Source organism: Uranotaenia lowii, chromosome 3 (assembly GCF_029784155.1).
Source record: "Uranotaenia lowii strain MFRU-FL chromosome 3, ASM2978415v1, whole genome shotgun sequence".
Taxonomy (NCBI): domain Eukaryota; kingdom Metazoa; phylum Arthropoda; class Insecta; order Diptera; family Culicidae; genus Uranotaenia; species Uranotaenia lowii.
Window position 1 is genome coordinate 118,173,147 of NC_073693.1, and position 13,230 is coordinate 118,186,376.

Below are 13,230 nucleotides of genomic sequence, written 5' to 3' on the forward strand. Positions count from 1 at the left end.
CCAAAACGAAGCTTTTTTGACCCGAGGGTTTGAGAAATTCAAAAATGACCCCAAATCGACTCAGTCTAATGTAGCATAGTCGGTTATGTTTGGCCCAGAAATCCTTAGATTACTGTTTAATCCGCGCACAGTATAGTCGGTAATTTTTTCAACAATTTAGAAAAAAATACATTGATAATTCCCCGTAGTTGACCACAATGTTTCCACTTCCTATTTCTAGTGAACGATGGACTGCTGTTGTTATAAGCCAAACCATGGTAAAGTGCCTACCTCATTCTTGGCGTCGCCCCAGGCGTTCCAGATCGAAAGGATTCGTGTGTCGCCAGTGAGCACTTGTTCGACCTCACGCCATCGTTCCGTTATCACGTAATCGTTGACATCACGCGACACTGCGGCATCTGCTGTCGGTGTTTTTGAATTTGATGTTCGGTCCGGGGTTGTTGTTGTTGTCGTTCGGTGAAATTGGGGGATGGAAGGCAATAGAAGGAACAAGAAAAAAAAGTAATTAATTTCTTCAATGAGTCATGTTTCATAGGAACTTGTAATTATTGTTTTTACTACTGTTTGTTTTTAGTGGTTCATGTTACTTTGTTGGAGGATAAAAAGGGTTGTCGCATAATTAATCCATTATCATAATAACAGCGTGTTTCTATACATAAGGAACGATTGAACTTCACAAAAGGTTCATCATAAATTGTTCTCCAAAACAACAAGTCTATTTGATTTTTGGACTAGTAATCATCAACTAAGCTTAATTGTGCATAAATAAAGTGGCCCTCTTTCAAACTCCGTTGGAATTTAGCTCCCACCCCCAAGCCTTTATCCAATCCGCAGCCCGTGGCGTAGAGGATAGCCTTCAAGTCTTCTAAGCCAGCGGGTATGAGATCGAATCCCGGTCACGGCATACATGATACACTTTCTGTAAGTTGGTGGTTTTAGCATTTGTAAGATGCTAGCCATCATATCCACGAAAGATGAGCGCTGAGAGTTAAGAAAAAGGAATCTCTTCGAGGAAACATCAAGTTTCATTGAGATCCTGTATGTGTTTGTGTTCGTTAAAAAAAATCAATGATTTAACAATACTGGCCAAGTTTTAGCTCATTCGGGTAAATCTAATGCGATCCTCAAAGATCATCAAATTTGTATGGAACTTTCTATGAAAAAAGTAAAAATTTCCACAAAAAAATCTATTAATCGTAACAACTTTGTAGAACATTTTAGGTTTGCTGTTACTCTTTCATATACATACTTTTACATAAAATCAATGGAAAGGTACTAGCAAAATCAGTAACCTGGGAACTATTTGACCACTTTTCTCAATTGTTTGGTATCATAGATTTTAATTTTATTTTATTATATTGGTAAACATCTGTAAATTATGAACTACAGTCCCACAGTGCTGCCTGATATTAAATAGACATTACTGTTTAAGTAACATAAAAAAATGGAAGATTTACGTCATAACATCAAAATTTTTACAATCCCCCCTCCCCTTTGTTCCGACCTTAATGTAACCCAACCATTGGCAAATTTTTTAATTTTTTAAAATCATCTTTGAAAATCAGTTATTTTATGTTTGCTTTGAACACTCAAGAAAATTCTGTTGGAAATCTCCTTTCTAAAGGGTGATACGGTCAAAATTTGGTCAATATGAACTTGACGTATTTCTTTCAATTTTGCATTCAAAAAACCTGAACACTCCTCATTTTGAAGGTGTGTGTGTGTAGAATGTTGCTCCTATTTTGATTTTGGGATTCGCTCTTCAGTTGGCAAAATGCCGTCCAAGGAAGAAGAGCAGCGTATCAAAATTTTGCTCGCGCATCGCGAAAATCCGAGCTACTCGCACGCAAAGCTGGCAAAATCGCTAAAAGTTGCCAAATCAACCGTTACAAATGTAATTAAAGTGTTTGGGGAACGTTTGTCGACAGCCAGGAAGTCTGGATCGGGGGGAAATCGAAAACCGGAAGCCGCTGAGACGACAAAGAGAGTTGCCGGTAGTTTCAAGCAAAACCCTAACCTCTCTCTCCGAGATGCCGCAAATAAGCTGGGTGTATCGTCTACAACCGTGCATCGAGCCAAAAAACGAGCCAAAAAACGAGCCGGACTATCGACTTACAAGAAGGAAGTGACTCCAAATCGCGATGATAAACAAAATACGACGGCCAAAGCGCGATCCCGGAGGCTGTACACAACGATGCTGACGAAGTTTGACTGCGTGGTAATGGACGACGAAACCTACGTTAAAGCCGACTACAAGCAGCTTCCGGGACAGAAGTTTTATACGGCAAAAGGAAGGGGAAAGGTAGCAGATATTTTCAAGTACATGAAACTGTCAAAGTTGGCGAAGAAATATCTGGTTTGGCAAGCCATCTGTACCTGTGGCTTGAAAAGCTGCATTTTCATAGCTTCCGGGACTGTCAACCAAGAAATTTACGTGAAAGAGTGTTTGAATAAACGTCTGCTGCCTTTCCTGAAGAAACACGGTTGTTCCGTACTGTTTTGGCCGGATTTGGCATGTGATACGCCGCCAACAACGTGCAGGTGGTTCCCAAGGACAAGAACTCTCCCAACACGCCAGAACTCCGCCCCATTGAGAAATACTGGGCTATTGTCAAGCGGAACCTAAAGAAGACCAAAAAAAACTGCTAAGGACGAGCAGCAGTTCAAGGTAAACTGGCTTTCTGCGGCAAAGAAGGTGGACAAGGTGGCTTTACAAAATCTATTGGCAAGGGTTAAGCGTAAAGCCCGGCAATTCGAATTTGGAAAAGCGGAAGGCTAACTGAATATTTTTCCTGAATTTTATACTTATTAAACTTGAAAATGAAATTGAATTTGCTTTTAAAATAAACGATTTCACCGATTTACACGCGTTTTCCCTTGACCAAATTTTGACCGTATCACCCTTTATAATATACCCAGCCTGTTGAAAATTTTGGCCACGCTTGCTCTAAAGCATCGGGCCAGAAAGTTTTAAGTCGAAAACGGGACAGGCATTGAAGTTCATGAAGCCTTGAAAAAGTTTCATGCTTCTCTAGACTTTGATAGTTGCCAGCTAGGTTTTAAGTTCTTTCGTGCTTCGAGGTCTCGATTTAATAGGCTGCATGTATCAAAAACTCTCCTAGTTTTTGCAGAAATTCATGTCAATGGTATTAGTTTGTACCTTGCATGTTTTCCATCATCTTCAATGATAATTCAAAAGAGCAAAATTTGAATGAATGAAATTGATCTGGTTATTAAGCTAGATATTCATATTCATGGATGATTTAACGCGTGTTTATCTGTTTATCTGGTGGAGTTGTTCGACGTTCGCTATATTCATGTATTTAGCAACATTCTTGTTTCGAAATAAAACGAATCATTTTGAAAACTCATGTCGTTTCCATCATTTTTGTTATTTCCCATAAAGATAAAAGCCTTCATTCTCATTTGGTGCTCTGAAGTCCGAATCTAGAAATTTGCAGGATGTATTAACGTGCCAGCACTGAATTTTACTTCCGAAGTCCGGGCTTCCGACTTCCGACAGACTTCCGAAAAAGAAAAGTGAAGTACTAGATTGTCTGAAGCCTGTGTTTTGTTACCAGTTCACCAGCGACACTTCTAAAAATTTCATTTAAATGGATAATATTCGATTTAAAGGTCCAATAACGCCGCCATTTTTAACAGAAAAACACAATTTTAAATGCCATTTTAGCTGTGAACCGATACACACCAAAAGAATGCGCTGGAATCGTAGCACTTTACATCGAAAACGATCGTTCAATTTTGAAAATTGTGAAAAAAGTGTAAACATTTGAAACTGAAACTCCTCGTGCTCCAAATATAACGGTACCAGACTTTATTTTTCCAACGGTTTATTTAAAATCTATAGTTCGCACTAGAAAACCTAAGAACTTTAACGAACTTGAAGCTAATAAACGAGCTGAAATAGTCGTTTTGAAGCCCGAAATGCTGACAAACCTTATGAAGAATGTCCGTTAAAGAGCTGAATTTCTTATCAGATGAAGGCGTGCTTGAGGCCATAGCTATATAGCTATATTTTTATGTAGTTGTTGTTTAAATTGTTCCACAAATAACTGAGATATTTTAATGTACATGAAAAGTACAAAATATTGTGCATATTTTTCGAATTGTTGTCGTACTTTCCTAACCCTGCCCTTCCATCTTTCCTACCTAACTTAGCAAATTTTTTTTTTCTCAAAAAATTAATGGTGGTGGTAGCTTTTTGACCTTACTGCCAATCATTTTTTTAACTCGAAAAGCCGATTGACCAAAGATTTCTGAGGCTACCAAGTTGATCATTTCTTAAAATTGGTCAATTTCCCGTTTTGTCATGTTTTCAAACTGCTTGTAGCTGTAGCTTTTGACAACTGCTTGTCAATCCGTTTTCATTAGTATGGGTTGTTAGTTTTCCATATTTTGAAACATTCTGCGCATAAACTGCACCTACTTTTATAACAGTCTCATATGCAAAAACAAGCAAGCGAGAAAATCGGCTTTTTCTGTTTTGGAATATATTGTCTAATTGTGACCACAACTTTCAGCATAATCGAAAATCGTTGTCATAATAAATCAGAAGACCTGAATTTTCGAAACTGGGCCATTGGTAATGTCGGGAGCACAATTTTTATTCGTTATGGGACTGTTATGCGAGCATATTTGAGAGTTTTTTTTCAAATCTACTCGCATAACAGTCCCATACAGAATGTTTTGCTAACCAAGCTACTTTCTAAGACTTTAATTTGATCATTTTTTAACATCTAAATGCAGTTATCAGAAAAAGAAACATACTTTCAGAAAAAAAAATCGTGAATTCCACATTGTAAGATAATTTTTTTTACGATTTTTGATTGCATCTGATAGTTTTTCGCTCAAGAAGACATTCCTTCCTCCTTATTGACCTGTCTTCGAAAACTAATGTGCCTAATTCGGCATCAAGTGAGTTGAATCTTTATTGAATAATTCAAAGCAATAAATCAAAGACTATTTCGCCGGAAGAAACATTGAAAAGCAACTAAATCCGTGGTATTTCACATATGGGACTGTTATGCGGGTATATTTCATATGGGACAGCCACGAGTTGATATTTTTTTCGAAATTCCTAGAACAAAATCTCTTTTTTATTGTTTTACATTGAAGCCCTATATTCAAAATGACAAACTGTCAGGTTAGATGAAAAATGACGAAAATTCATATGGGACTGTTATGCGAGTAGAGGCAGTAAAGTAAATTAAACAAAAATTGGCTTCGGTAGTGGGCATTAGAGGGTTCAGGTATCAGAAAGGGTTAGGCTTAAAAGCGGCACGTTATCCAAACAAACGGGAAAATTGTGCCTAGCCTTTTTTTTGCAGATTTCATCATACACCTGAGAAATCTGAAAACCTATAAAAGGATAAGAAAATAAATTCAATGTATTAAACATGGCATGTAGCCTATCCACATGGGTATTCTTGACAAAATATGGCATAAAGCCTATCCACATAGGGATTTTTAAGCATTAAAGCTCATATGGGTAAAGTATGACATAATGTTACTTTAAATTCTTAGAATTTGATTCAATTATTACATACATGATAGGCAGAGTACAGAAAAGTTGTAAAGCGAACGTGAGACAGTTACATATAAGTTGGAAAGAATCTTAAGAACCATAAATTATTTGAGGAGATTTGATTTTACAATGATCAGAACATGCTCTGACCAGGATGCTACAGTGAGGGCTTAAAAAAAAAAAGATCTGATTTAAGTTGGCATTTAGCCTATCCACATAGGGATTTCAAGCATTTGCGCTTCTTAAAATTACATTTGAAATGATTTTTTTCTTTATAACTTTCTTACTTAAATTCAGACATACAAATGAAATGTAGTCAGATAAAAAAAAGGCAATCACACACTAGGTGGAAGGAAAATATAGGTAGTACCTACTATCTCGGAATCATAGTTTAACCAAACAGAAGATTCATTATACAAAGTTTTTTTTACAGACCAGTTAGTGCTCTAGTCAGATAACTACTATGAGTTTCTTTAAAGTGAAATTTAAAATACAGCTTTGAAGAGTGCATAAGCAGGTGAATTTTGATACATAGCAATCCTATGTTACAGCAAGGTTTTTTTCATTACCTTGCGATATATCTATAAACTGGACGTGAGAAATGATTTTAAGCCCTTTTGCTATCTGTACAGTAACAAGTAATTTTAAACATTATTTTTAGTTTAAGCGATATTTACGAAAGCACAAATGATTGCACGAAATTAGTGTAGTGAATTCCAGAATCAGGACTGGCGTATGATAACGAAACATCAGAAAATGAAATGAGAAATTCAACTCTTCTAAACCATACATATTTAACCATTTTAAAGCTGAAGTGAACTTGTCACATGTGTCAATGTAAGAAAAGTTACACATATTGGGTTAAACAGGAATAACTGTCGACATGCGAAATTAGTTTTGACTTCCAACTAGATACAATGAGAAATTTGAAAGCCTTTCGGCTACCTAACATATTTTTGAACATTTGTTCCTTGAAAACGACATTTGTACGGCTTACGCGATTGAAATATCAGGTCGATTTTTTAAATTAAATATCTATTTCTGAAAGGCCATTTACTTCCACAAAAGGGTGTTACCAAACTGAAGATAGAAGGCACTGGACACCTGTGTTAATACAAGGAAAAATACGAAGAATTTATTTGATGTCACAAATATTACTGATGTAATTTATGTAGGTAGATCAATATTTTATAAGATTTAAACTTGACCAATCTTAGGGGATTGCCAAAAAAAAAAAAAAAAAGAATATCCCATTGGGTTGTAAGCGATGTGTAAGAAATGAAAAATGAAAGAGCTTCACATTCAAGAATCACATGTGTAGAGATTTTATTGAAAGAGTTACCAGGAAAGCAAAGAGATTTATTGAATAAATTATCATTTTCCAAATTGGCAAAACAAGAAAATAAATATGGAAGAATACAGCTTGTGCAAATGCATGTTTGGCAATACGCACTATTGCCATATCCTCCCCGAGAGAAAATAGGTCAAACAGTTCAAAAATACCAGCAAGATTTCAAAACCGATTCAGATTCAAAACATTGGCTTACACAATTCCGAACTGAACACAATTCTGAAATCTGCATGTTATAATTGACCTTGACCTATTTCCTCCCCCTCCCAGATACAACCTCATTGATTTCCAATAGACAGAAATATGAGATAAACATATCTGGGAAGTACTGGATAAGTCGCCTCGTACGACATGGACCAGTATCCCAGTGGCAGTATTCTTTAAGCCGCTGCCACACAGCATTGGCTTCGGTAGTGGGCATTAGAGGGTTAATCGACTATGAATTCTTAATCTGAGTAGGAATAAATGGCGTGAAACGTCCTGAAGGAATCTTATTTATTTTTGAAAATCGGCTGGAAATGGCGCACCCTGTATTATAACTAGCCTAAATTGAACCACTTCAAAAATAATGAACCATAATTTCATTTTTTTTGGTTACTCACCTTTACTGTATTTCCCATTCTGCAGTTCATCTTCGATCAGAGCTTGTATGATGTGGTTACAGGTCGTGGCATCGTTGATACCGGCAACAAAACGTGGATCACCCCGGATCCAGATAGGGATTTCTACCTCCTCATCCGGAACGCCACCTTCAAGCTTAGTTTCATCACCATCCACTGGACGATCAGTTCCAACTGCTCCTTGCTCCTGCTTTCCGGTTCCCATGTAATCCCTGATGACCGCTTCATCATCCTCCTCCGTATCGTTGGCCGAATCGCGATAGTAACTCTTTCTCTGTAAATGAAAGAAATTAGATTGGTTATTAATGTGTTGGCTAAAACATTCATTTTCAATTATTGTTTTTTTCTGTTTGAATGATAATGGAATTTCCACAATTATTTTTTACTGTGCATTGAACACACAAAATTTTTGGCTAATCAACATGTAATCTTTAGATTTTCCACCAGCACTGGTCACACCCCAAAGTTAGGCGTCATTTCTAACCATCCTCTTAGAAACCCCCTCCGAAAAATCGTGGAAAATTCACAGATTGACCGGGTCGGAGACCTAGAGGATTGGCTCAATAGTTGTCATAAATCTGGCCAGAATCGTAAAACTTTACTGCCCCCGCACAGTTTTGTTTGATTCCAGCAGTGAAACCGAAGGATTGCACCGAGCGCGAAACAAACTCAACAGAGCGCGCCTCAACGACGCCTATCCCATCGTTTTATCTTCATCATCATTATCATTATCATCATCATCATTATGGCCATCACCTGTAAAATTTTGACTACAAATTCGCCCACCTTTCACTTATTTTTCATTGGCCATAGCTTGTCACTGCATTAGAAACAAAACTAGATTCACTTTCATCCATCGATGGAAATTTTGGTTGTTACGTTCGAAAGATTTAAATGCGAGTGATTACGAATACCGACGAGATAGTCACCGTTGAAAGCTTGAGAAAAAGTATGATGTATTAAATTGAATAAATAAAATACATAAGTATTTAGATAGTTATAGGTTACTTATGCTTTCGAATTCATCCAGAAACCCAGAACCAAAAGCTTGGAATAAAAAAATCAATATCATGGACATTGAAAACATAAAATTAAATAGTCTTATTCAGAAATGAAAGTCCCCAACAAGAGGCAGGTATTCAAAATGCAAATATTATTATTGAAAATACCAAAGGTAGAGTCCCTGGTTCAGAACCCTTGAAATTGTAGCCATATTGAGAATGATGAGTTTATTCAAGTGTCAGTATTATTCAGTTTGCATTAGAATTTTAATTTAGAGCATAAATTAAATTATCGTCAATTAAAAAATTGCCAACCAATTATATTTTAACCTTTTTACACTTCTATTCTAAAGTTAATCACCATGTATGATTACCTACAAGCAATTATTTCAGCTTTTGGCGAATCGATATAGCATTATTAAATTAAAATTTAATCATGACAATCCCCAAAACTCAAGATTGTTTTTCCTTAATGAGAAGCGATCTCCATCGAAAATGTCGATCTATTTATCGAAAACTTCCTTTCCTCACCGGCACCTGCAGAAAGACAGAAAAAATCGGATGAGTCGTTGAAGCCGAAAGCAACAAAAAAAATAATGAGCTAATGTGCATCTCGAGAAAAATAGTGATGCATCACTATGAAAGCACTATGGCGTAATCCAACTGAAAAAAAACAACCCCCTCGAAACAAAACCGCTCTCTATTAATTATGTGCGGACCTTCCTCTGCACTTTGGTTGGAGTTTGGTTATTTTGCATGTTGGGGGCGCCATTGATGGAAGGTTTTTCTTCTTCTTCATGTTTTAATTGTGTTTCTAATAAACTGACATAACCTTGACAGTTAAACCCATCTCGGGGTTTTTCTCAGGTGGTTGGGAGAAATCTTTATAGTTTTCTGTGGTGCATTTTCGATACAAGCACCCTCTCAATGTAGGCACCTCTAGTAGGTTACATCGCTGGTTCCGAGAGAAAATAATTAATTTAACGATTTGTTTTGGCTCCAACCCCTTTCGCTCGACGAGACAATGTCGTTGAATAATTACGCGCGGCAATGGATGGTTGGCGACTGGCGGACCAAATTACCTTAAAACAAAACTGCTTTTGGAAGCTTGACAGAAGTGAATTGTCGTTTGAATAATTCGAAATGGTTTCCAGTTGTTGGGAGTTGTGAAACACTTCTCCACCCTTAAAAATTAGGGCTTTTACTTCGTTTCGTTAAGACGTCATGTCTTATGGCGGCGTTGATGTACTTTTGGGCGGGCGGCTGTTATGAGAATGAACTGTTTTTTTTTTTTTTTTAAATTCTGCAATTACTTCCCTATACAGCACTTCCATTGTGGGAACCTTAGTTAGAAAATATATGATACAAATATTCGTCTCTATTTGATGGAACATGTCCACTGAAGCCGGGTAGTTGTAGACCACGGGCTTCGTGCATTGCTCGAAAATGGAATGGAATCCAATAAGATCAATCTGGAGGCTGGCTAAGGAAGCGAATATCTGAAATTCTTTCATGCAACAACACCCACAAATCAGACTTTACTCCAATAATGAACTTTCTTGGAGGTGGAATTATCGGTATAAGATTCTATGCCGTACCGATATTAACAAGCTTTCTCATCGCCGGCATTGTCCTCCCAGCGCAATCGCATTGCATATGTCTGAAAGAAACCAAATTAAACATATCTTATATCCTATCACAAGACGAAAAAGGATGAAATAAATCAGCCAGCAAGTATATTGTCGAATGGTGTACCGAGTGCTGTGTGTGTATGTACATTATGGTGTCTCAAAATTGCATATCTTCTGGGAATCTGGGGGCTCACCCTCCAAATGGTAGATTAGGATGTGCAGAACAAACTTTTGTATGGGGCCGACTAAAAAAAATGTTTAGAGGTTCCGCAAGCGCGATCTTTGAAAAAAGTCCACTTTCAAAAGATTTGATTTTGAATAAATTCTGGGTCCATAAATTTTCATAAAATTTATACATTTTATGTATTTTTTAATTTTGTTAGAGTTAAATACTACATGCAAAAAATGAAAAATGAACCAAATTTGTATCAAAATTTAAAACAAGCAAGCTATTTCCAAGAAAAAAAATTTTTTGGTCCAAAAACTTTATATTCAACTGACCAAAATGTGTACCAAGTGTAAAATATTTTTAATACCAACGTCATCAAAAGATGCGGATTTTTGTGCACTTAAACTTTGTTGAACAAAACATGTTGGTTGCATCATCGCGTGAAGAGCTGTTCACGGTTTAATCTATATATATAAAAAGCAATTTCTGTATGTTTGTTTGTTTGTTTGTTTGTTTGTCCTCTATAGACTCAGCCGTCTTAAGAGCTAGAGAGCCGACATTTGGCATGGATACTCATTAGGACCAGAAAGGATGAAAAATGTTTTCAGATTTTTGGATGACCCCTTCTGAAGGGGGTCGTCCATACAAGACAAATATTGTTTTCACGATATTGACGTTATTTTTCGTCGGATTGTGTTGAAAATTTGCACATGAGTGTGTTGAAAGACGACCAATTGATTTCCGGTGTCAAATTTTGTGTTAGGGGACAGCCAAAGGGGTCGTCCATATTAACTGTTCGCTGTTTTTGCGATATTGACGTTATTATACATCGGATTCAGACGAAAATTGGTACACGAGGGTTTTGAGTGACTTGCAATCGATTTGATTTATCCAATTAAGTGTAAGGGGCCGGCAAAAGGGGTCGTCCATATTAAATTTCGGCCAAAGGGGTCGTCCATGTTAACTATTCACCGTTGATGCAATATTGTCGTTATTATACATCGGATTCAGACAAAAATTGGTACACGAGGGTTTTGAGAGATGAGCAATGCATTTTAAGTATTCAATTCAGTTTAAGGGGCCGGCAAAGGGGGTCGTCCATATAAACCTTTCCATATTTTTGCAATACTGACGTTATTCTATATCGGATTGGGATGAAAATTTCCACACGGTAGTTTTCAGGGACGGACAATCGATCTCAGATGTCAAATATTTTGCCAGGGGTTGACGAAAGGGGTCATCCATATAAGTTAATTTTTCACTATTTTTAGCAATATTGACGTTATTTTAAAATAGATTGCTTTGAAAATTTGCACACGGGAGTTTTGAGGGAAGGGCAATCGATTTCAGATATCAAAGCTTATATAAGAGCCCCCGAAAGGGGTTTAGCTTTTTGGCAATAATTGCGTTGTTATGCAATGATTTAGTCGAAATTTATACACGTGGTTTTTGACTCCTGATTTCATATTTAGTAGCAGACGACAGACGAAGTGGTTGTCCAATATTTTTGCAATTATTACTTAACAATGAATTTGGAAAATGCTTGGCAATTGACTTTCATACAAACTGTTCATGACATATTCCAAGTTGAAAGCGAAACGGAGTTCGTATGGGGTCAGCTAGTGCATAATAAAAATCACAATTTAGGATATTTTTTAATTTAATTTATCAAATTTGTCTTAATAAATACCTACTTTAAAATCAAAAAAACTTGCAAAAAAGGCTGGGATGATTTAAGGGAGTCATCAGAAGGCAATATGCCAAATTTGAGCGGAATCGGACAACAGGAAGGGGTTGCACTGAATCTCAAGTGTGAAAGGGATTCTGTTTTTTGGTTACAAATTGTCATGTAAAACGCAATAAGTAAAATGTACTCATTGTGTGTTAAACGTTAAACGTGGGTTTTGCCACAAAAATTCAATCTTGGAACAGCCATAACTTGTTTGTTTTAAGTTCAATCGAGCTGCAGTCTTCAGGTGAAATGTTATTCCTAATTGAAATTTTAATAAAATCCACATGATCAAGCAATCGATTGGTAAAGACAGAAATGTATGATGAAAAACCAGTTTTTTATGCTTCTTTAGAACACTATGTGTCAGAATCCCTTTCACACTTGAGATTCAGTACAACCCCTTCCTGTTGTCCGATTCCGCTCAAATTTGGCATAAGGTCTTCTGATGACTCCCTTAAACCATCCGAGTCTTTTTTTTGCAAAATAATTTTGATTTTTAAGTAGGTATTTCATAAGACAAATTTGAAAAATTAAATTAAAAAATATCCTAAATTGTGATTTGTAATAAGCATTAAACCGTGAATAGCTGTTCACGCGATAATACAACCAACATGTTTTGTTCAGCAAAGTTTAAGTGCACAAAAATCCGCATCTTTTGATGGCGTTGGTATTAAAAATATTTTACACTTGGTACACATTTTGGTCAGTTGAATATAAAATTTTTGGACCAAAAAAAATTTTTTCTTGGAAATAGCTTGCTTGTTTTAAATTTTGGATTGTATCCCATTTACCCGAAAACCATTGCCCAGAATGAATTTTTCCCAGAATGACAAATACCCGAAATTAAACCCCAGAATGAACCATTTCCCAGAAAAAAATTCCCCCTGAATGCACCATTTACCAGAAATTTTTTTCCCAGAATGGACCATTTCCCAGAATTTTTTTTCCCCAGAATGGAACATTTACTAGAATGGCACAAATCCCAGATTTTTTCCCCTAGTATTTTTATTTGTTTTCTTTTTTTTTCTAATGAATTCTTGAATATTTCATATGATTCGAAATTAATTTTTTCAAAATGATTTTTTTAATGAAACTAAGACTTTGAAATTTTCCAACTAAATTTATTTTAGAACCAATATTGTGCTTTGTTTATGGTTTGGGTACTTTAATTGATTCAATGC

General features: G+C 36.3%; 1 protein-coding gene across 2 annotated transcripts in view; it reads right to left on the reverse strand.

The window, feature by feature from the left end:
- LOC129756647 (uncharacterized) overlaps positions 1-13,230 on the reverse strand; it is an 80,873-nt gene that overhangs the window by 10,009 nt on the left and 57,634 nt on the right. The window contains exons 3-4 of one of the 2 annotated variants that reach the window (XM_055753569.1): positions 7,499-7,790; positions 271-398 (exon numbers count right to left, since the gene is read on the reverse strand). In XM_055753569.1, coding sequence (XP_055609544.1) covers positions 271-398; positions 7,499-7,790 — 420 coding nt within the window. Of the gene's footprint in view, positions 1-270; positions 402-7,498; positions 7,791-13,230 lie in introns of both variants that reach the window. The other variant, XM_055753568.1, reaches the window with a different exon arrangement.